Source organism: Erigeron canadensis, chromosome 7 (assembly GCF_010389155.1).
Source record: "Erigeron canadensis isolate Cc75 chromosome 7, C_canadensis_v1, whole genome shotgun sequence".
NCBI classification, from domain to species: domain Eukaryota; kingdom Viridiplantae; phylum Streptophyta; class Magnoliopsida; order Asterales; family Asteraceae; genus Erigeron; species Erigeron canadensis.
In genome coordinates, this window is record NC_057767.1 from 28,885,794 (window position 1) to 28,910,593 (window position 24,800).

General features: G+C 32.5%; 3 protein-coding genes across 3 annotated transcripts; 1 reads left to right on the plus strand and 2 right to left on the minus strand.

Annotated features, from left to right (window-relative positions):
• Positions 1-10,616: 10,616 nt before the first annotated feature.
• LOC122607415 (metallothionein-like protein type 2) lies at positions 10,617-11,740 on the minus strand. The gene is made up of 3 exons (XM_043780384.1): positions 11,589-11,740; positions 11,417-11,491; positions 10,617-10,961 (listed from the first exon to the last, which is right to left on the minus strand). The coding sequence occupies exons 1-3, from the start codon at positions 11,651-11,653 to the stop codon at positions 10,868-10,870; spliced, it is 234 nt and encodes a 77-aa protein (XP_043636319.1). The 5' UTR covers positions 11,654-11,740; the 3' UTR covers positions 10,617-10,867.
• A 1,910-nt stretch (positions 11,741-13,650) lies between these two features.
• LOC122609236 lies at positions 13,651-14,451 on the plus strand. Its single transcript, XM_043782295.1, has one exon. It carries the CDS (start codon positions 13,651-13,653, stop codon positions 14,449-14,451), a length of 801 nt encoding a protein of 266 aa, XP_043638230.1.
• Positions 14,452-20,322: 5,871 nt separating this feature from the next.
• Positions 20,323-23,608, minus strand: LOC122608003 (protein TRM32-like). The gene is made up of 5 exons (XM_043781083.1): positions 23,550-23,608; positions 23,157-23,385; positions 22,929-22,987; positions 21,810-22,830; positions 20,323-21,149 (listed from the first exon to the last, which is right to left on the minus strand). The coding sequence occupies exons 2-5, from the start codon at positions 23,311-23,313 to the stop codon at positions 20,560-20,562; spliced, it is 1,827 nt and encodes a 608-aa protein (XP_043637018.1). The 5' UTR covers positions 23,314-23,385; positions 23,550-23,608; the 3' UTR covers positions 20,323-20,559.
• Between the last annotated feature and the right edge of the window lie 1,192 nt (positions 23,609-24,800).

Consider the following 24,800-nt stretch of genomic DNA (forward strand, 5'->3'; position numbering starts at 1 on the left):
GTACTTAGACAACAATCAATAGACGGGTCGGGTGAAGGCAAAAACCAAAAAAGTGTGAAGGAACCGCTCGAACCCGACCCGAACCTTCACGGGCCGGGTCGCGGGTCGGGCCGGGTTTCGACCCGTGCTCATCCCTAGACTATATATGTAATTGATTGTAGATGTTAAAAGGGCAGAGAATTGAACGTGCAAGGTTACAATTAGTTTGCGCCCCGTGTTCCTGCTTATGTAATTGTCTATGAAAATTGATAAATGGGACCTAGGGTTAGTGTTCAACGATTCACGTTTATGACAAAAGGTATAAAAAAGTAGTAGTAAAAAACTAATAAGGAATTCCGTGGTCAATCTTTGTTGGCAACTTAGGTGATTTCGTTGAGGATCAATCTATCATACTGGATGTGCAATCTAGTAACTTAGCAAGTGATTACAAAATAAAGTTAAGGAAATAATTACATAGTGTTAATCAATGACTCTGGTTACTTCCAAGTATCCACCTGCTGCTCAACTCTTCAATTTGGACTTGAACCGAAGCGTCATGAGCTTTTGTCGAACTGTCGTCCAAATAATATTTCTAAGTTGCTGCTCCGATCTGCTAGGGTTATGAAACAGGCGATTGTTTCTCTCTTGCCAAATAAAATAAGAAAGTAGCAGCAAGCACGAGCTTAGTAGCAATGACATCGACCGTATTATATATATGAAATTTTTGTACGGATACCGAAAAACTCAAGCCATATGGTGTATATACGAACTTTAGTTTGAAAATTTGCAAAACTACGAAAACCGGTGTCTTAAACGCCGGTCTTGAGGTTTTTGGACAAAGCCGGTGTCTAAGACACCGGTCTTAGCTTATTTTTACGCCAAAGCCGGTGTCCCGGAGGCCACCTTTCATTCTTTTTCTGCCTTCCTGCCAAAGCCGGTGTCTTAGACACCGGTCTTAAACCCTTTTTTACATAAAATAAAAATTTAAGTTGAAACACCACCATTATTTCCGGCCGGGAAGTTTCTGTCGAAGAAGGTGAAAGTTTGTTTGAAAAGTGGAAAGCAAAAAGTCAAGATCTAGTTTACCATTTAATATCAAAGTTTCTTTTAACCCCTCAACTAATAATACATTGACAAAAAAGTTTGTTTAGTTTTTAAAGTTTTAAGATAATAATAATACTAATAAACCACGGAACACACCTTACACATAAATACATTGCAGGAGCAATTTGCTATTGCCAAATGTTATACTGGTGTTTTATACCAAGTCAATCAAAATTTACGATCACAACATTGAAAAACTAGTTTCAACATATACACCAATAACTTTATATTTTAAATTTTATTATTTATATGAAAAATTTTAAATATATAATTTTATAATAATATATAATTAAACAAAACTACAACATGACTTATCTAGCGCTCTTAAATTAATTATATCTTTTTTTATTTGAAAGGGATGGATCATTTGCTCGCAACAAGGGATTTAGCTTACGTTGTCTTAATCAGATCCCCGCTATAAAGCCTCTCGCCCTCAATACCTAGTAGGATGAGAAACCCTAACTAAACCGCCCAAAGGCACGACATTTAATTGTTATTAATTAACTTTCACACTTTTAAGTGTTAACATTTTATTTACATATTTATAATATAAGTATGAAAAAGTTCTAACTTTTGAAATTTTTTTCACACTTTTAAATGTAATTTTTTTCTACCCATTTTTATATGTGATTAAATTCATAAATTTTTTTACATTTTTAATAATCAAGTGTGAACAAATGAAAAAAAAATTTTAGTGACACCTTAATACTAAACGACATCACTTGTTATATTAATTAAGTATGTATTTATTGGTGTATCTCTTACACCATACTTGGTATAAAACACCAGTATGGTGTGTACAGATTCTATACCACGATTTATTTATATAATAGTTTTCAGGGCTGTCTATTAGACGGGTAGTCTAAAGATATATAATTTTATAATAATTGTGAAATAAAAAATGTATGACCAATATCATAACTTAATGAATATGAAAGCTAAAGAAGAAACATATGAAAATTAACTTTATATAAATATTGATTGTAGTTTACCCTTTTTTTTCAACTTTAGTTAAATAAAAGGAGAAACAAAAAGTGTATCACCAATATCACAACTTAATCAGTACGAAAGTTAAAGAAGAAACATATAAAAATCAACACCATATAAATATTGATTCCAGGTTACTTATTTTTTCAACTTTAGTTAAAAATAAAAGGAAAGACAAAAATATTAAATAAATATATATTAAATAAATAGAAGATTAATAAGAAGAGAGTATTAAGCTAAAGAGGGAATTAGAGGTGTCAAGTGTAACCCAACCCCCTCTTTTAGTTAGATTATAGATTATACGAGTAAATATAAGATCTATTTATGGGTATATGTGTATGGGTATGTTCGGTGGTTTATTTATATACTCCATTATTATCATAAAACTGTAAAAACTAAACAAAATTTTTTGTCAATATATTATTAATTGAGGGGTTAATAAATACTTTGATTTTAAATGGTACTCAGACTAGAAACTAGATCTTGACTTTTTTGCTTTCACTTTTCAAACATATTTTCATCTTCTTCGATAGAAACTTCTCGGCCGGAAATAATGGTGGTGTTCAACTTAAAATTTTACTTTATGAAAAAAAGGGTTTAAGAGACACCGGCTTTGACAGGAAAGAAGGCAAAAAAAGAATGAAAGGTGGCCTCTAAGACACCGGCTTTGGTGTAAAAGTAAGCTAAGACCGGTGTCTTAGACACCGGCTTTGTCCAAAAAAACTCAAGACCGGCGTCTAAGACACCGGTTTTCGTAGTTTTGCAAATTTTCAAAATAAAGTTCGTATATACACCTTATGGCTCGATTTTTTTCGTATCCGTACAAAAATTTCTTATATATATATATGGCTATCATAGCTAATTAAAAGAAAAAAATAGTTTTCAAATTTTAATCTTGATCATTGAAAATAAAATTTAAAACAATCTAAGCCATTAAAATATAAAGTCAAACAAAAACTTATATAAACATGGAAAGTTGTTAATCATCATGTAAAATAATCATAACAATACAATACCACCAAAATAAAAATGAACGTATATGACTTCTTAAAAAGATAAAATCTATACATGCATGGCAACCTTTATTATAAATCTGTTTTTTACATGATTGAAAGCAAATTTAAAAATTTTCATTTATAAGCTTTGTAAAAGAAAACGTAATTAATGATAATTGATATTTTTAAAATGGTAAAAGATTTATTGTATAGTACTATAAAATTAAGACATCAAGTTTTTCTTTCACATTTTCATTTAATATATTTTTCAACCATGAAGACTAACTTATTATCACTCATATTTTCCATATGATTTTATGTGTATTATATTATAATATGTTGTTATTCATGTTTCTTTAAGGGCTTTGAAGACACTAAGCAATGAAATTGCATGATGTTATTGATACCAAGGATTCGGCTGATGAAAATGTAACCTTGTCTAAACACGTTTGATAAAAAAAAAAGTATATGATATCGCCTATTTTATACATAGTTATTTTACACGATATCGTTTCTTTTATTTATTTTATGTTTGTATTATTTTCACTTTTATAGACTTTTATACTTAATATTTGATTTTATATGATTATAGGTCTATAACATGGAAGTTGACAAAGATGGGCTAAATAAAGATCGATTATGAAGATTAGAGATAAACCGCAATAAACGTCTATTAATTAGACCATGAAATTGAAGAATGAAAGTTCATTACTTTTTGATGAACTTGGCTGGAAGTAAATATAATGCCATACTTGTACAAAGGAATCTACATCAAATTGTTATATTCCATTTATTTGCTAATACTGTTGAGGGATGGAGAATTGGAAAAGCAGAAGTGGTGGTGTCTGGTGTGCGTGAGTGTATTGGGGCGCAGGAGACAAAGGCCCAAAATGGCCCATTTATGTTGAAGACTTATACATTCGGTCTAGAGGTGCACAAAAAAAGCGGTTAACCGAACCGATTCGAAAGTTAACCTATAATCGTAACTGGTTAGTAACCGATACAGTACAAACCGATTATAGGTTAGGAAAAACCACCGGTTAGTAATCGATTTGCACTTTCAAAACCAAAAACCGATTCCTAATCGGTTAACCGATAATCGGTTTTTATTTTTAGTTTTAACCAGTTAATCGATTAATTATATATAATTGGGATTGTTTTCTATTTTATACTTACCACTCACCACTTACTGGGTGATATATATATATATACACATCGAGATATAAAAAGAAAAATGAAGTCACATACATCTGGAAAGAAAGAAAAAAGCATCGGAGACCGGAGAAAGAACCAACTGATCACCTCTTCAAGATCCTCCACTGAATCACCTCTTCAAGATCATCAAAAATATTACGTACTATGTGGCTGTGTGCCTGTGTGTTCCAATAACCGCCCAGTCATATATATATATATATATACATCGATATATGTGGCGGCCATGAGGGGTAGATGATGATGAAGAGAAGTGGTGTTATCAGTGGTGTTTGTGGGTAGATCCAGACGGAACAACTTGTTTTATGTTGAAAAAGAAAACCCCTTTTGGCTTATATATTATTGATAGTGGGCGGTTAAAAAAATAACCTATTAGGTTAACCGGTATCGGTTAACCGGTTATTATTAACCGAAAACCGATTACACCGGTTATAGTTTTTTAAAACCCAAACCGGTTATTAACCTGTACCAGCATCCATCACTCGTTCGATTCTCTTTCTCTTTTATTATTAATAGTTGTTTAATTACAAGACTATATTACTATATAATTATTATTATGGATTTTATTTATGTGATGATTGTTAGTTTTATTTGTTTTGTCATGTCTAGCTAAATACTTCATCATCTACTAAGATGAAGTGACACAATTGAATGATGGTTGCACTATTTTTATAATTCAAGTTGATTTGATTTAACGTTGTGTCGTAATCTTAGCTTATTAATTCTTTGTTATTAAATTCTTAATTGCGGATAGTTTTTGCATGATCTTAGTGGTAACTTAGGTTGTGTAGAAGTTATTTTGATTGCTTGGTTAGAAGCGATTGTTTCTATGACGGGTTCGGTAGAAAGTAATTAATAGTTAATAAGAGTTAACGGGTTAATGGTTGGGTACAATCAATAGACATGATTGTTATCTAAATAACCAAAACAATTAGTTGACTAGGAAAGTTATGAAAGGCGTCTCGGGGTACCGGTCTTAGTAATGGAACTAGTTAATTAAGATAATTGAATAAAGTAACGAACTTGACGGGTACGGAGTGAGTCTTTGTTTAGTTCTCGGTTATTAATCAACATATTCGAATTGGTTCTTCATTTAAGTGCAACCTAAATAATGTGTGTCATGGAGCCGAAGTGGATGATCTTTTAATTCTATTTGATATACAACAATTCTCTTTTCGATAAATTCTTTGGAATTTCTAACTCTTTTAATCAACTAACGTTTTAATATAAAAACCAAGATGACGTGGTGTCTTTAAAATCCAAAGCTTTTCTTAAACTACATTAAACTCGCTTGCTTTTAATTAGTCCATGTGTTCGATCCTGGACTTACTTTTAAACTATATTGCATACGAACGGATCCACTGCCCGAGAGTGTGTAGTAGTTAGTTCTAGGGTATTTCTTGTTTATAACTTTTTTTTCTCATTTTCCTTTGTAAGATAAGGTTGATGGTGATATGCTTTTGGATGAAGTTAAGTTGGTAGAAAATGATATTCCTAAGATGAATAAGCAAGTATGTATTCAAAACTATTATATACATCTAATATTGTAAATACGTTTACTTAAAATAATGTCTAACTCTTTTTTATCTCATTTTTTTACGGTATAATTTTAATTGGGATACATTTTAGATGATGATAATGTTATCCCATTTATCAAATATGAAAACATAAATCAAGTAAAGCTCAACATAAATATGTTTTGGCTAATCGATGAAAACTAATTTATAATCTTTTCATGTTATTTAATGAAATTTGTTATTTTTTTATTCTACATGTTGTTGATTTAAATCTTTTTATTATCAATGGATAAAAGTTTTGATGTTTTAAAATGTTAATTTCTTATATTCTCATGTTTATTGTTTCATTTATTTTATACATTTGTTGTTTCATTTGTAAGCTCATTTAATCTATGATGCACCGAAACTCCAAACAGGTAGGTGTACCCGTTTCCGAAAATCCATGGAAACGTTTCTGCATACGAAACACGTATGAAACGTTTCCTTGAATTTTCTATAGATACTAAAACGTTTCTTTGAAATTTCCATATTGTTTCTAACTAATATCAAGGTTTTAATGGGCTTTTTCTATTCCCCAAACCCAAACAGGCTATATTATATATAATTTGATTAACATTAAATTTTTTCTATTACAAAACCAATTATTAAACACTAAATATTTAATGAGTGATCACTAATCAAACATATATTATACAGTTATACATATACAATTACACATAATCTCTCAAGTCTCTCTCTATAAAAAATCGATATAATTTATATTTGTATATTTTTATATTGCCGTACCCGTATCCTAAATTTTTTAGTTTTGCCGTTCTCCGTTCCCGTATTGTTCCCGTACCCCTTTGCCGTACCTATTTCGGTGCTACATAGCATTTAATTACAAGGACATTAATTTACTTACGATTTAAATTTGTTAAACATTTAGTAAAAAAAAATTTTAACTTCTAAGAATACAAAAAGAAAAAGTCAATATAGTTACATGCGATGATACGAGTTTCCTAGAAGGTTTTTATAATAAATTATTAATTTTTATTTTGGAGTATTTTTAAAGAAAATTTCATGTAAAAAAATAATAATAAAAAACTAATTAAAAATTAAAATTAAAATTTTTTTATCCAAAGTTCATGTTAGTTGATACTAAAAGTCCACTTCAATAACTTTTAGAAACAAAATATTTATGTTATTCAATACATTTTCTTAGATCATGATTAAATTTAAAAAAATTTCTTTATTTTTAAAGATATTAATATTAATTGATATAAAATATATATTTATATATATATATATATGAGAAATTTTAATTTTTGATAACAATATATAGGTACAACATGAAATATCAAAATATACAATTAACAATATACCAAATCAATTCCATTTATTAGTTGATCCTATAATTGATAATAAAAGTCAATTTCAAATTTATTTTACAAAGGATGACAACATTATTTAATACACTTTGTTAACTGGGGTAGTTACCAAAGTTAAATATAGCTTTAATAACTGTAATAAATAATTATATATTTAGTATAAAACTTAGGATGAATTTTTATTTTTTAATATGATATATACTCGTATATTTTTCTTATACACTTATACATTAAAAGCTGCAAACGGGGGGTCTCTGCTTGCAATCATAGATAAAATGATCTATGCCATTTAGATTCACAACCAAAATAATCTTAGCTCTTTAAAACTTACTAGCATCGTAAATGTATTTGCTGGTGATGTGTGACTATTGACGGTGGTGGTGTCAAGTGGTGTAGGTCGAGTAAATGTAAATGTAATTGATGGAGATGTATTTGCTCTAAGGGAGTAGTGAAGAAAATTTAAAAGATAAGAGACTAATGATGTAAATTATTTTATTAAGGGTATAATAGTCATTTCGCATCTCTTTTTTTTTTTTTTTACTTTTCAACAAGGGTGTATTATTTTTATATATTAGTATAGAAGTATAGATAATAAAGTATGTGGTTTGACGGTCATTTCAAACTTACAGAAACACAAATATTTCACAAGCGTGGTGATTCTTTCACAAAATGTTTTATGCATTCAAGAAATTATAAAGTAAAATTATAAACATATCCTCACATCTTTATTTACTTTTCTATTGATTCAATTCTCCAACTATCCGAAACTAAATTCTCCATGAGCATATCTTCAGCATGTTCACGCTCATCCATAAAAAAAAAAAAAAAAAATTACACATGTGTTATAAATATATTCTCACATCTTTAAGGTTTCTCTTTTTTATAAATTCAAAAATATTTAAATTAGTTAATAAATTAGAAAGTTAGTTTGTATAGATTTAGTTGGAAAATATTTTAAGAATATTTTGGGTAAATGTGGTGTGTGAGTTGAAATGTATTGAAAGTTAACGGGATTTTAAATATTTTAAAAATAGACAGTTAAAAAAGGGGAATGATAGTGTACGACTAGGGGTGACGGTCTTTCACCGAAAAAAAGGGAATGATAGTTTATTTTATAAGGGGGTAAAGATAACCAGTCAACGACCGGGTTTAGATCTAGTTCCTCTTTGCTGAAGGGAGCAAACTTGGAATAATTATGTTCAGTTACTCTTAAATGCATTTTGTTCTTATTTGCTTTATCTGGTATTTCTATTAAAAACCATGTTTGATGATAGTAAATGGATATCGGTTGCGAGCTGTCTTGACTAATATTTGATTGCTATTTTTATGCGAGATTCAGCCTGCGATCTGAATTCTTTTGTTCAGGCATCTCTCATATCATGATTATGTATACCCAATAGCAGTTGATACAAGTATGTTGACCATAACGTGCTACACTGTTATATCCACATTTTAAAGTTGAATGGATGCCGAGAATGACTTCCAATTCCCACACTTTCTAATCATGTTTTTAGCTCTCTGATTTATGATTCGATAGTCAAGTATTGTATATGTACATGCAATTACCAAATCATATAATGAATAGCTAGCAACATCCATGGATGGGCATGAAAACTTCTAAAAAAAAAAAGAAAGTAAGTAACTGCTCAGTGCCGCCTTCCGCAGGTTTTGAGCCCCAATACCTCAACGGTGTATAGAGAAGGTTAACATGTAGGCAGACCTTACCTCTACCTAAGTAGAAAGGCTGCTTCCAGTTTCTACCTAAATGGTAGAAAAGGCCCCTAACCTTTGCATGGGATGAGGATCGAACATATGACCTCTGTCTTCAGAGGCAAGGGTGTTTACCACTGATCCAACCATGCTGCTTTTTGGCATGAAAACTTCTAAGCTCTAAACTAATTATTAGGTATTTGGTCTTTCATTTCTTGCAACTAGAATTGTTATTGTGTGCGATTATGGTCTTAGCAGAACATATTCAGAGGGAGATCGAGGTGGCAAATTGGGTGGGCCTTGTAACAGGCCAAGTTGAGTTACTATTGTGGTTGGTTGAAACTGCTTGGCCCGTAACAAAAGTGTTTTCGGGTGTCTTTAAAGTCCTCAAAAAGTATTTACTGTGTTTAGTATGATTGCAGAAGTTATATTATTTAGAGACTAAATATATTTTTTACTAGAATGTTATAGACGGTTCTATGAATTACGTATACACGTTGGGTTATATTCATTTGACCATTTAGTGCTTATGTTTTATTTTTATCTTTTTACCATGATTGACCTGTTAAAAATTTAAGTTATAATTCACGTTCCATCCAACTCTGATATAATCATATAATCTTTTCGAATATTAAACCTTTGTATTAAGGTTAATTATATGCTTCTTATGCTTGTGCATTTGAAGCCTGGCATAGCTGGATTTGAAGCTTAAGCCGACATTAATCACCTGTGATTCTATATCTTTGTGCAGTTAATATTTACGTATTTCAGTGTTTTGGGTACCATCAAACATCATGTTTCAATATGAAATTTTGCACAATCTTGTTTCAGGATGTTCCTACCCTTGCTTTTGGTTATACCGTAGTATATATATAGCCATCTAAGCTCACACCAGCAACTACCTCGACAACAACTTAGCTACCCTTCGGTCTAGAATTTTACATGTTTGTCTTTAATCTTGCACTAATGATATGTATATAACAAATCTAATCGCATGACTGTAATGTTCCTAATCACATGACATGTACAATTTTGCACATAATTTTGTGATTTTTTGTTTTTATTATGAAATGGACATACATACAATCCACTTAGTCGAACAAGTTTTTATAAAAAAAAATAAAAAAATTATGAAACCAGTAAAACCGGATTTATAAATTCCGGTTTCGTTTATGTAGACAGAAACCGGAACTTATAAATCTGGATTCTTTGAAACCGGAATTATTCATCGTGAAATTGGATTTTGTAATTTCGTTTTCAGACATGGTACATGAATCCGGATTAATAAATTTCGGTTTCAGTCTACGTAGACGAAGTCAGAACTTATGAATCCAGTTTTACGGGTTTCACAAAAAGAAATGATCCATAAACAATATATTTTTTTTCTTACAGAATAATATATGCATCAGATAGTTCTACTGTGCAACTATTTAATGCATTTATGACGGTATATGTTGTTTATGATTCAACTCCCTTTCACAAATGTTTTGATATGTAGAGGATTCATTGCTATTATTAAGGGAAGGAAAAAATAGCTATAAGCTAAAATTTGTTTTGATTTTACAATATAATTGTTTATGTTATTAAGTTATTTAGTTAAATAAAATTTTACAACTATTTATAAAAACTCTAAACTATTTTAGGTATATTAAAATTCTTATTTAGGTATATTAATCATTTTTCACAATGTAATCACATAAAATAGAAAAGCTAATGGAAAAGTTGTCATGTAGACTTCATGATACCCATACAAAAGCATTGAGCCATTCATCAGATATTTCATAGTTGAAAATTACCAACACATTAAGCAACCTAAAAGCCAATAGATAGAACCCCTAATTTCAACTCCAATTAACATTAGAAATTGAAACTAGTGATAAGGTACCAAAGACATGTGGTTCCATTTATTTAACACAAAACATAAAACACAAGACATAATATAGCAAGGGACAATTGCTAGTTAGTTTAATTGGGCTTCTGATTTCATCATTATTTAACAGTTGCAAGGATTGCATTTGCAGTTGTCTCCACACTTGCAACCACAACCACCTTCAGCAACAAAGCTGCTCTCACTTCCATCAGCATACCTACACAACATGCTTAATTTGGTTATATTTACAAATTATAATAGGAATTAATCGATTGTATTGATTATAATTGGGCCGTCTTTCATGTTGCGTGCGGAGAACTTTTTTTTTAACAACAAATGTTAGTTGTTAGTAATAAGTAATACGTGAGGTATTTCAGTTTACAACAGATAAAAAAATAAATAAAAAGAAGAAGAAGAAACGATGAAGTTTAAAAAGAAATAATGAACTTAATTGATTAGTGACATGTATTTGTAAAATGTTGTTTATAAATTGTTTGTCTCACATTTCTCAAAAGAACTATAAAATTCTTCGAATTTCTCATACAAGGAAAATTTATTATGCATGGTATCTATTTCTTCTTTTGCTTTCTAAGACCTATTTTAGAATTTTAACATACTTTTCATAGCGCTTCTAAAAACACATAAGGATTTTAATTATAACGTTACAAGTACATTTGTTTGGGGGCAACTCCGTCAACTATGACAGTGGTGGTGGATGATTTCTCAACATCGGGGTACATTCCGCATCTGTAAACATATAAATTCAACAAAATCAGTAATTAACGAAGATATCGATTATTAATAATCCATGTTATAAGTGACGAACGCGATTAATAAAAGTTACCCGTTGCAGCTGCTGCCGCATGAGCAGCTTGAGCCACACCCGCACTTTCCATTGCAGCAAGACATGATTGATTGAGAGATTAAAAATGAAGAGGTCGGTTTTAGGTGTGTTTTTGATTAAATTCGATGTAGCTAGCTTGATGGTATTATTAAGTGGGATTTTGGGGTAGGTATTTATAGGGATTTATGGGGGTGATCTTACCGTACACGTGTATGAATCTAAGGTTGTGTACGTCTCTATGGAATCAGATTGGGTGAAACAATATGAAACCGTTAACGAAAATACCATTGCTTGGGCTTTTATTTTTTTAACGGATAAAATAATCTAACAATCATTTTAAAAATTCTATCGTATTGGCCGGATAAAATCATATGATGAGATTAAAAGAACAAATTAATAAATTACATTTGTCATGTAATTAGATTGTTAAGAAAAATATAAGATTATTAGATTGATTTGGCGGAGACCAAATTTTTATGTAATTTCAAAAAATAAAATAAAATTATGTGAGTGTACCCATCCAAACATTATTAAAAAACTTAATACAGCCATATAAGATGTGGGCTTTGTAATAACTTGGGGCGGGCATCTATGTGGGCTTTGTAATAATTGTCCATGTATTTCATATATACAGATGGTTAATAAACTACTCTATATCAAATAAATGGACAATTAATTAGTTGGACGCTAAAAACAACATACTTGTAAAATTATGCAAACTAACATCTTTATCTTTATTAGAAATAAAACGAAACCAAACAACCCCTAATCTATTTTGTTACGGAGTATCAAACATGGAAACATAAACACAAAATGACAAATTTTGTTTTGCTCGATCAACAAGGTACAGTTGCACATGCATAGTGTCCAAATATGGCAATGTAGTCCTGTTGTCACATTTGCTATCATCAAGAGTGGGGGTGATGGGCATGATTCCATTTTGAGAACAAAAGAATGGTCACAGAGACTTCAATATACTTTTTAGAAAAAAGCGTCCTCTTTTTTCTTCTTCTTTATCCAACTCAATTTTAAGCCTTTGATTTTTATTCGATGCTAGTATTGACACTTTGTCTTTATCTCGTAGATTTTCTCTTAACGGCGTTTTATACACAAAATCTTATATAAAAAAATTACTTGATATGTTCAATTGTTCAAATTTAATTAAGCATCCAATGTTTTTATTTTGAAATGTTTAAAGATAAATATCCACACCCCACTTTTATTTTATAACTTTTTTTTATTTTTAATCAATTAAAATGACTTAATTTGGTGGATATATAGAGTAGGCACATTATTTTCTGAAGGTGGCCCAAAATAAGTCCTGCAAAAGTTTATATATAGAAAGTATATGTCGAGAGCAATGTAAGTTTCAATAGACTACGCAGTTGCAATGCCAAATTTTGACAAGTTCTTAACAACAACACAAATGCTTATTTAATAATTTAATCCGTACCCCACCAAATTAAATTCACCCATATATCACTATTGTTTCATATAACAATGACATCATATATCTCAGGCAATTTCATCAATGTTACTTAAAAATATCCATAACTTCATAAATGTTGTATTAGTTCTTAAAACAACCTTTAAAGTTACTCTAAACATAAATGGATTTTTTTGAGATGTGTTAGAAGATAAGATCAAATCATAATATCGGATCAGAATAGAATCATCATTTCTGGATTTAGAAGATACTGAATTGGCCATCAAGAAACGGAATTGATTTAGGTTCCATAATTGAGCTTTTTGTTCCTGTATAAATTGAGGCTTTCTCAATTATTATTATATCAATAAAAAAACATAATTCATATCATAAACATTTCTTAACATGGTATCAGAGCCATCAATCGTTTTTGGCTCATCAGATACACTGTAATCATCCGGTCAAATCTGGGCTACCATGGCCGAAGCCGACAACCCAAACTCAAACACAGAATTAGTACTTCAACTAGCAAATCTGCTACAAAACAATAATAACCAGCCAACAAATCCGAAATTATCCGATAACCTGCAAATTAATCTCTAACTCAACAGTCAAAATTACCCACTATGGACTCGTATGATTCGAGTCGCAATAGGTGGAAAATCAAAAAATCTTTTAAACCATCTAACCGAATTACCACCAGAAAAAGCATCATCCGAAAACTATGAACTATGGGAACAGGAAGATCTTATCGTTTTCTCATGGCTCATTCAGAATATCGAGCCAAATGTCGCCGGAAATCTGACTGAATTCTCCACCTCCAAAGAACTGTGGGACGCATTGGTCACCACGTATAGTAGCGGCAAAGACAAATTACAAGCCTTCAACCTTCACGTCAAAGCCAATGAAATCAAGCAATCGGGAAAACCATTAGAAGATTTTTGGATCTCGTTGCAAGGTGTCTGGGGGGAAATAGATCGGTTTGATCCAAATCCCATGAAGTGTGCAGAAGATATCAAGGCATATGCAAGGATCAGATCCGATCAGAAATTATTCCAATTTCTAAATGGATTAGATCGAAATTTCGAATCTATCAAGAGAGAGATACTTCGCATAGATCCATTCCCGACGGCTGAAGCCGCTTATGCTTCCGTTAGAAAAGAGGCCGCTCACCAGAATATTCTGGGAGCAACCACCGGAGAGTCACAATGCATTGCCGCCGGTCTAATAGCGAAAGAGAGTGAAGGATCAAGCTTTGCATCAAGAGGATATAGCCGCATAAACACAAAGAAGAAACCGATTCAAGATGATAAATCACACTTAACGTGTGATGAATGTGGCATGTCCCGACACACCAAAGATCAGTGCTTCGAGATAATCGGATATCCCGACTGGTGGACGGATGGTTACAAAACGGCGGCCAAGAAAAGCTTCTAGAAAAATTACCCCACAAAATCTAGCACCGCCACTCCTACCGCCAAAGCTAGTACCACCAAGGAAAATGATAATCGAAGATTAGAGACAGGGTTCGGTGGCATAGCGGCGGCCAGAGGTGATGAAAGGGAGGGGGAGTTCTCGGTGGTGGAAGGTAACAGAAGACAGGGGATATACAATAACCCTAACTTACCATATAAATACATATATATATGTAATAATAAAAATAGGGTTATTTGTAAACCACATGGGCCATATATATATGGGCCGAAGTCTTTGAGTCCATCGGAGGAACAAGGAGGAGCCCACATAGTTAAGCCTAGTTACAATAAATTAAATAGGCAATCGAATGGGTCATGGATCTTTGACTGTGGTGCAACCGATACCATGACCTATGATCCAACCAATTTTTCTGTTTTTTCAAAACCCAAAAGAACCCAGATTGAAGTTGCAAATAAGCAAAAAATGCATGTTAAAAATGGTGGAACCGTCAAAATTTCTGCAAATATTAATCTGACCAATTGTCTCTATGTTCCCTCCTTGTCACATAAACTCTTATCAATAAGTCATGTGACAAAGGAGCTCAACTGTTCTGTTCTTATGCATCCACACTTTTGTCTCTTACAGGATATTAGGACGGGACGGATTATTGGGCGTGGCACTGAAAGAGGAGGACTGTACTATTTTGATGAAGTGTCTGATAATGGAAAAGTAATGCTAGCTCATGGAACTAATGAAAGGCAAGCATGGTTATGGCATAAAAGACTGAGACATCCTTCAGTTAGTTATTTGCATACTTTGTTTCCGAACCTTTTTCCTTTAAATAAACCAATTTCTTGTGAAACATGCATTTTAGCCAAAAGTCATAGACAAACCTTTAAACCTACTACTACTAAGGTTCAAGATCCTTTTTCATTAGTTCATTCAGATGTGTGGGGTCCTGCTCCAGTTGTTGGGGGTCAGAATTTCAAATATTATGTGATTTTTGTTGATGATTGCACTCGAATGACTTGGATTTATTTTTTGAAAAATAAAGCTGAAGTTTATGATAGATTTACAATTTTCTACACCATGATTCAAACTCAATTTCAAAAATCTATCAAAATTTTTAGAACAGATAATGGTGGGGAATATGTAAACTCTCAAATGACTTCGTTCTTTCAATCCAAAGGAATAATTCATCAAACAACCTTTTCTCATACCCCTGAACAAAACGGTGTCGCTGAAAGAAAGAATAGGCTCCTACTAGAAATGACTAGGGCATTAATTATTGAATCTGCTGTCCCTAAAAGTTTTTGGCCAGAAGCTATAGCAACCACCACCTACCTGATTAACCGACTTCCTACAAAAATCCTAAAAATGAAAACACCTCTGAAAACCCTTGCCAACTACCATAACCTACCACCGGCTCTTACACTTCCACCCAAAGTTTTTGGATGTACAGTATTTGTGCATATTCCAAAGACTTATCGAGATAAACTTGACCCTTGTGCTGAAAAATGTATTTTTGTGGGATATGGGGTCACTCAAAAGGGATAGAGGTGTTATAATCCAAAAACTCATCGTATGTTCACTACGATGAATTGTGATTTTCTTGAAACCAAGTACTTTTACTCCTCGTAACACAGTGGTCAGGGGGAGGAACAGAGTGACACACTGAGTTGGCTAAGATATACTGTAGTCACTGACCCTCAAGAGAAGCAAAATTCTCCAGTAAATCCAGTAGATGAAGAACAGTCCTCTCTTCAAAGTGTTAACGAACGTACAATCCCAAACCTGATATCCGAGGTAAGTGAGTCTGCCCCTAGTCATTCTGTGAATAATGATGATATCTCAGATAATTCTCAAGGTCCTACAGAAAATGAACTACAGGCAGGGGTAGAAGAAACAGTTACAATTCCAGAGAAGTATGTACTCCCTCCCAGGTCAACTAGAGGGATACCTGCAAAACGATACTCTCCAAAAAGAATTCCTCGAAACTCTAAGTATCCTATGGCCAACATTGCAGGAGGGAGCCATTCTGGAGAAGCAAGAGCTTTCATTTCAACTTTGTATTCAGAATCAATTCCATCGAGAGTAGAAGATGCTTTGAAATTGGAAGTCTGGAAAGATGCCATGAATACTGAGATGAATGCTCTCAGGAAGAATGATACATGGTATATATGTGTCCTACCTCGAGGAAAGAAACCAGTAGGGTGTAGGTGGATCTATACAATCAAGTATAAACCAGACGGTACGATAGAAAGATACAAAGCCAGGTTGGTTGCAAAAGGGTACACTCAAACATATGGAATTGACTATTCTGAAACTTTTTCTCCAGTTGCAAAGATAGATACAATAAGGGTTCTATTTTCAATAGCAGCAAATCAAGGGTGGCCTCTTCACCAATTTGACGTTAAGAATGCCTTTTTACATGGAGAATTGAAAGAAGAAGTTTATATGGAAACTCCACCAGGTTTCTCTCATGATTTCAAAAAGGGAGAAGTTTGTAAGTTGAAGAAGTCTTTGTATGGATTAAAACAGTCACCTAGAGCTTGGTTTGGAAGGTTCACTCTAGCAATGAAGAAATATGGGTACAAACAGAGTAACTCAGATCATACCTTATTCCTCAATCATAAAGGGAACCTGATAACATGTCTAATAATTTATGTTGATGACATGATTATCACTGGAAATGATGAAGAAGAAATCAAGAAACTAAAAGAGGCATTGTTTGCAGAATTTGAGATGAAAGACTTAGGAAATCTTAAGTATTTCCTTGGAATTGAAGTTATGAGATCACACCAGGGGATTTTTATTTGTCAAAAGAAATATATATTGGATCTTCTAGCTGAAACTGGAATGGTTGATTGTAAACCAGCAGATACACCCATGGTTATGAATCAGAAATTGTTTATGAAACTCGATGGGAAGTTTGCTGATAAGAACAAATATCAGCGGATGGTGGGGAAGCTGATCTACCTTGCTCATACTCGTCCAGATATAGCATATGCTGTTGGAGTAGTGAGTTAATTCATGCACCAACCTCAAGAAGAACATATGGATGCAGTTATAAGAATTGTGAGATATCTCAAAGGAACTCCTGGTCATGGAGTATTGTTCAAAGCAAGTGGTCATCTGAATATTCAAATTTACACTGATGCTGATTGGGCTGGAGATAAAGGGAACAGAAGATCAACCTCAGGATACTTCTCGCTGGTAGGAGGTAACCTTGTTACATGGAAGAGTAAGAAGCAGAAAGTTGTCTCGTTATCAAGTGCAGAAGCTGAATTTCGAGGTATAGCCAAAGGTGTAGCAGAAGCATTATGGCTGAAGAAACTTGTGACTGAGTTAGGATTTGCTCCCAAAGGAAGTATGCAGATCATGAGTGATAATGAAGTTGCAATTCAGATCTCAGAGAATCCTATTCAACACGATAGAACCAAACATGTAGAGGTTGATCGTCATTTCATCAAAGAGAAGCTTGAAGATGGGGTTATCAAATTACCGTTTGTTAAGTCCGAAGACCAACTTGCAGATATCCTAACTAAAGCTGTGGGAACAGTTATTTTTCGTAAGTGTTTAAGCAAGTTGAACTTTGGTAATCCCAATGCCCAACTTGAGGGGGAGTGTTAGAAGATAAGATCAAATCATAATATCGGATCAGAACAGAATCATCATTTCCGGATATAGAAGATACTGACTTGGCCATCAAGAAACGGAATTGATTTAGGTTCCATAATTAAGCTTTTTGTTCCAGTATAAATTGAGGCTTTCTCAATTGTTATTATATCAATAAAAAAAACATAATTCATATCATAAACATTTTTTAACAGTGTCATTAACAATTGTAAATGCAAACACACATGTAACCCGCTGGTCGACCAGGAACACCTTCGCATTCTGCCTTGCCATTGTGTTTTTTATAGCATTGCATACCACACTCATAATGGTCACAATTGTTCTTGTTTAAAATATCTATACAACTCTTCTGGCCATGAACCGTTGACACTCCTGTGAAAAACACCAATTTAGTACAAACAAATAAATCATTATATCGATCATCAAACATAGAATCTATAGATATTATTCTTATCTATATATATGAGCAATTAAGCACAAAAGAGCCGAGTTAGCGAACCTGCAATAACAATAATGAGTAGCAAAAAGCAAATGTATGTAAACTTGGTCATGTTTATAGACAATAACAAATCGTTTTGCTTTCGAGACTAGTTACATATATTTCCTTTAAATAGACAACTTATGAATTTTTATAGCAAGTAACAAAATCTTTTATTTAATGTCATAAATTAAAACTTCCAAAAATGTAATCAAAAGCTTTCAAGTTTACCCTATATTAAGCACCTACATCATGATCACTATCTCGATCGATCTTTATTAGATAGTTTAAAGTTGTTGCTAGAAACTTTATGTAATTGGATCAACAACAATAGATAATGATGACAATTATTGAAAGACAATGATATGAAGAACTAAAAAATAAAGAAAAAAAAATGTTTTTTTTTTTCTTTTTTTTCTTCAACTTGTAATGATAATTTTGTCATGTCTTATTTTTTTTAAGGTGAAGACTGACTATTTTTTTCTTGGGCCACTAATTATAACATGATCAAATTGGTATCTAGCCTAAAAGTCCAAAACATAAGTCCGCTATATAAAAAATTGAGGCTTTTATGTGTTTCTTAATATACTTCCCCCCATTAATAGGAGCCCAAAGCGGTTGCTTAGCCCACATTAACATTTAACAGTGAAGCCGGCCTTGTGTGGTTCTTTGTATACTTGCCCCCTAACTAGTTTAAATTTTAATGAGTACTTAGTCGTTAGTAAAGTATTAATTTATTTGCTATAGAACGAAGCTATGAAGTCGTTATTAGACGTATGATAGAACTTGATTATGTGTACTACATGTCTAACATGCAAAGCACAGTTATTATTGTTTCGGTTTGAGGTTAGAGGCTGTTTCTTTGACAGACTCGTCGTAACTTCCTAAACCATATTCTCTGTACAAAACATGTTTATAGAGAAGCATGGGTCAAAATGGTTCCCTTTAGCTGGGTTGAAATGGGCTAGCTGGTCTTGGTTGAGTTTATCTGCAATCACTTTTATTTTCTGCAAATGTCATAACTTGCCCTTGGCATTTGTTAAATCAAGAATAGCCTTTGGGCAACTTTTAACTCACTTCCACGCTTTCCTATTAGGTTAAGTTTGACCCGTTTTGAGATAACACACAACCCAGATCAGTCCATCTATAAATCTATTAGTCAAAATTGCCACATATAGTCTAAAATTCAAATTTCTTCTTTACAACTAGCAAGCAAGTCAGACTTCATCCTGTTACAGATTCCAATTGAAAGACCAACTAGTTAAGGTGGCCTCTTCGTATGATCATTGCTGGATAACATGACTTCAAATGATATATCCTAGCAGAAAACTGAATTTGCAAAGTTGTCTAAGCTAACATACAAAGGGGACAAAAAGGTGTGTGCTGTCATTAGAGCATAGGATATCTGCTGTGAGCACGGGACTATGTGATTTTAAGTGCTTTTATCTTCTCTAGATGTCATCATTGAGGTACAAGAATACATTGTATGAAACTATTAAAAATATTTTGTGCATAGATTATATTGATCTTGTTGCTGACCCGACCCAACTGGACTGTTTCCACCAGTAACAAAGTGATCTGTTTTGACCCTTTACGCATCTTCACTTTTTCTAATACTTCACATCCACTAATCTCAGTCTGTTGTTCAAACTTCAAAGATATGTTCCGCAGAATTACCTGTTGTAACAAAATCTCGCTAATACAATAATACCTGGATTGTTAAACGTAATGCTTTATACCAAAAGTATCTACCTATCTTTTCCAGTCTCCAAACATTGCAAAAAAAAATCACTCTAATTCATCAGGCATCGTAAATTATACATACAAGTACAACCTAACAATCCACAAAACTAACAAACGGCAATTTAAAAATTTTACAACTGCCATCCGTGCAGCGTTTGCTATTCTATATAGACTCTAATTAAATCGATGAACCTATCTGAAATTACAAGTTTAACCCTTCCGTCGAGTTGTTCTCTAAATTACCCTGTCATTTCCAATCAACGAACGAATCAAATGAATTCAAATAACATATCTTCTATAACTTCGTCAAGAATTAAATCTTCCAAGTTAACACCAACACACTCAGAATCCAACTGCAAGTTCATCCAACCATCATCCCTTCCCAAATCTCTAAACACAATGTCGTTCAATGAGTCATTCATATCAGGCTTCAAGCTGAGCAGTTGCCTGATACGCTTCCAAACTGCATCAAGAAAACGTGATCCAGTTGGAGCAGTACTAATATGGCAAGAAGAAGATAATGCTTTTGGGTAGTATGGTGATGATCTTTTATACATAGTAATCAAAACCTCATCAACCAAATCAAATATGAGTAAACGACGAGATAATTCATTAATCTCCTCTGCAAAACGTTCTGGATCATGGTAATATTGAGACTCTATTTCTTGAAACACAAAAGGGTCTAATGGCTGGCTGGAAGAATGCCATGTTTGTTGAAAACCGTTTTTAATAAAACCGGAGAGCTGTAGAATCTGTTTCACATATGTGAAATCATCATCTTCTCGGTAGAGTCTCATTGACCGTACCTTGTCTTTTTTACTCTTGAAATTCTTGCTTTCCATAAGATTTTCTTGTAAACCTGCAAGTGATCAACTTTGTTAGAATGAAGCAGCTCCTAAGAATGATAGATGCTGAAGTAGGACTCAGCTGGTTGAATAAAGGGTCAAAATGAATAGTTTTGTTATGGATCAAGAATGTCTTGCCAAGTTGACCCAAAAAAACTTTTCGACAAACTTTACTCACGGTAAACTATTATTAGAAAAACATATTATGGTTAACCAAGGTATCTGACCTGCTTTGCAAGCCGACTAACCTTAGAGAAACTACCCGCAAAGCAGGGCCGGGAGTCTTCGAGGATGAACCTCCGTGGCCACAAGGGAGTATATTTTTGCTCCTAGGATTCGAACTTGGTACCTCTGGTTATTTTCAACCTTAGGGACCAAGTTTTTAAGACTAAGCCACCACCCTTGTGGTTATTTTAAAAATAGTTATTGTCTGGATAAATTATCTAGATGGTTTTATACTTTTATGCATTAAAAGTACATTCGGGGCAACTTTTGACCCATTTAACATCTTCGACTTATATGACCCATATCATTTTAGTTTGCTTTTTGGACTCGTTAGAGATAAAATATAACCAGATTTCACCCGTTCATAAGTAAATTGAAAATTTCACCTTTAATACTAGTAGTTTTTACATTAATAGATGCATATGCAAATGTAAATACAAATAAGTTACCTTCTGAGAGTTGAATGTCTTCATCTGGTGGACAGTACTCAGGAGTTAGAACACTGCTTAAATTAGCGATCTCCTGTGGAATCTGATGACTGTCTTTCTTTATTGGCATTTCATACGTATCTACACCACATGAATGTATCTTGGCCTCAGGGCAATATTCGTCTTCTGAAAAATTCTCATTTTTATCTATCACTTCATTCGAACACTCAAAATCTTGTGTAGAACTCAACTCTGTAAGATTATTTGAATGCACAGAAATGGGATTTCTTTCGTTTTGGCTAAAACTTCTATGGAAATAAGCGGCACGTGATTCTTGACTGGGATTTTCAACAAGGCGCAAGGAATGATTCCTTCTAGAAAAACTCGGTTGTTGGGAACTTAAAAGGTTCTCACTTCCATCTGTTAACTTCAAGCTTCTTGAAGTGCGCAGAGCGGCCTCTTTACCAACACTAAAATCAAATAATTCTGAATTTCTATCTGCAGATTCGTTAAGGGAAGAAATTCTTCCGAGGTGCATACTTCCACCTAATATATTCAACTCACTATCCAATCTCTTTTCGGCTTTTGATGTAGGAAAGAACTCATTAACTTTATCTTTGAGCTTCATAGGTATCAAGTCTCTACTGCCCGGCTTATAAGCAGTGGGAAAGGAACCTGATTTGGTCAGTTTTGGTTTTGTATCAAAAGCTCGGGAGTGAACTTCTAAGATATCGAGAAATAGCTCTTTGTCAACTTCAAACATATCCAAAATATCCCGAGGATCGGTCATTTCAGGATGTGTAACATCACTATATTCTTTAGAACTCACTGGACTTTCTGTAACACTGTCAGGAAAGAAAATGATTGGATGAACCCATTCATTGGTTTCCAAATGATGTATGGAATAAGTCCTTTGCAACTTTGGACTTGGTACAAAATCTTGATCTACATCTTTATCCATATCCTCGGAAACTAACGCCTTTATACGAGCTTTTAAAGATCTTTTCTGGGGAGAACCCGTTTTTCTATTACACTGATCCACCTAATAAATACCATTAATATACTCGTTAATTCATTTTCTACTAAACAAGTTACAAACACTTTAAAATCATGAGTTATAGTAAGTATGCATAATCTTACCAATATATGACCTTCTAAAGGATCTTGATCATCTGATATCCTCTTATACCTTCTGTTGCCTAATTAAATATATATACCAAAAACTACTTAGTATATGAACTCACATGTTATGATAATAATTGGCATGTATTTCCATGATGGACTAAAAAAATAAGGTTATGAAGTTAAACACAATCAACATGACTTGCAGAAAAACAGAAGTATATAATTAAGGAATAATTTGCTTACGTTTCGGATTCTTAATCAAGGCTTCATGCTTTCTATGTGGAAGTATCTTTTTGACATTAGAGTGCCATTCAAGAACATGAAATATGTTAGGGATACATCCTGGATGATTCTTGTGATCAAACTGTTCTTCATTTTCAGTCCACAACACTTTTGCCATTTAAAAGTGTTCAATTATATACTGAATTCGAGTTTTATTCTTTCCAAACCTTGAAAAACATAAACCAAGTTCCTACATGAAGAAAAAACATCGATATTTAATAACCCGAATCAGTTAACAAAAAAAAAATGATCACAGACTTCATATATTCCACCTCACAAAAGCTAAAAAAACATATATGCATAATTGTTGACAATTTAAAGACTAAAGATGTAAAGCTTGATAAGAAAGTGTACCAAAAGATAAAATCTAGAACACAGATTTTTCTCAAAAGAAGCAGGAATAGAAACAAGACATATAGTTATTAGTTATATCATGAGAGAAAATGAATACCAAACAAGATAAAAAGACAGAAAACATATAAAGTATAATTAAAATAGTGGTCCTTTGCAAAATGTGGATCTTTATAAAGACACCTTCAACATGTGATATTAATATTATGTACATTATATGCTTTTGAGTTGGTTAGGACAGTTACAAAAACAGTTTCACTTTATTATTATTTTAAAAGAAAATAATATATCCTTCTAATAAAAGCCTAATAACTTTTTTTATAACCTTAGAAAATTACAATTTAATTCTCTTTCTTAATTTCATTCATTGATTTAAGTGTTAAAATGATTATTAGGCTAATATTCTAGATGGATATATCATTTATCTTTTTCATTTATTTGCATAGCCTTCAATATAAATTTGCTTTATATATTTTGTAATATTTGAAGGTTAAAAGCTATGAAAGAGCAATAAACTATTCTCTATGTTTTTATTTACGAGTATATATATGGTTTATATTACTCAAAACTAAAGTGTCAAAACATGCAGTAAATGTATATAAAAATGTTGTTACATACGATATACGACCTTTTCTAATAGACATCTTATTAAACAAAACCATCAAGGTTATGTTTATCCAAACCTAATATTAATCTACTAAGATGTTGATGTTTGTTAATTAAATAAAAGATTGGCAATTTTTGGGTTACCCGTGTGTTAGCTATGAAGAAATCTAGAGTCAAAGAAAAGAAATGGAATTTGGAGTTAGCCGCCAAATGGGGTTTACCAGTCAACTACTTTACCCAGCCCTCGCGCCATCTCTTTTGTATATGTGAATTTAATGAAGTATAGCAAATTTTATATAAGAATATGCTAAACCTTTAAAGTTACTATTTTTTTATATCAAAAACTCACGTCTTGAATTCTATAATAAATTTACAAATATTTAATACATTTTAATTACATTGTTTAAGATCGCGTTTAGCAAAAACCTAATTTTTAAAAATATATTTGATTTTTAAACAAATCAGTCAATAATTAATTACAGACAACATAATAAAAGCACTATGTTTTAAATAAAACAAAACAATTTTATTAAAACAAACGGAAAAAATAATATGGAAACTAGAATATGGATGAAAGGATTACTAGAGGAAAATAAAAGTTGAAAAAAATTGAATATTGACTAGAAAATAACATGTGGGGTGGGGGAC

Excerpts from the sequence above, each read along its gene's own strand:
- LOC122608003 (XM_043781083.1), bottom strand. The coding sequence starts at position 23,313 with ATGGCAAAAGTGTTGTGGACTGAAAATGAAGAACAGTTTGATCACAAG. Across the intron at positions 22,988-23,156 it reads CTTGATTAAGAATCCGAAAC|GCAACAGAAGGTATAAGAGG; the intron begins GTAAGCAAATTA and ends ATATTTAATTAG. Across the intron at positions 21,150-21,809 it reads AGACATTCAACTCTCAGAAG|GTTTACAAGAAAATCTTATG; the intron begins GTAACTTATTTG and ends GATCACTTGCAG.
- LOC122607415 (XM_043780384.1), bottom strand. The coding sequence starts at position 11,653 with ATGTCTTGCTGCAATGGAAAGTGCGGGTGTGGCTCAAGCTGCTCATGC. Across the intron at positions 11,492-11,588 it reads TGCGGCAGCAGCTGCAACGG|ATGCGGAATGTACCCCGATG; the intron begins GTAACTTTTATT and ends ATATGTTTACAG. Across the intron at positions 10,962-11,416 it reads GGAGTTGCCCCCAAACAAAT|GTATGCTGATGGAAGTGAGA; the intron begins GTACTTGTAACG and ends CATGTTGTGTAG.
- LOC122609236 (XM_043782295.1), top strand. The coding sequence starts at position 13,651 with ATGATTCGAGTCGCAATAGGTGGAAAATCAAAAAATCTTTTAAACCAT.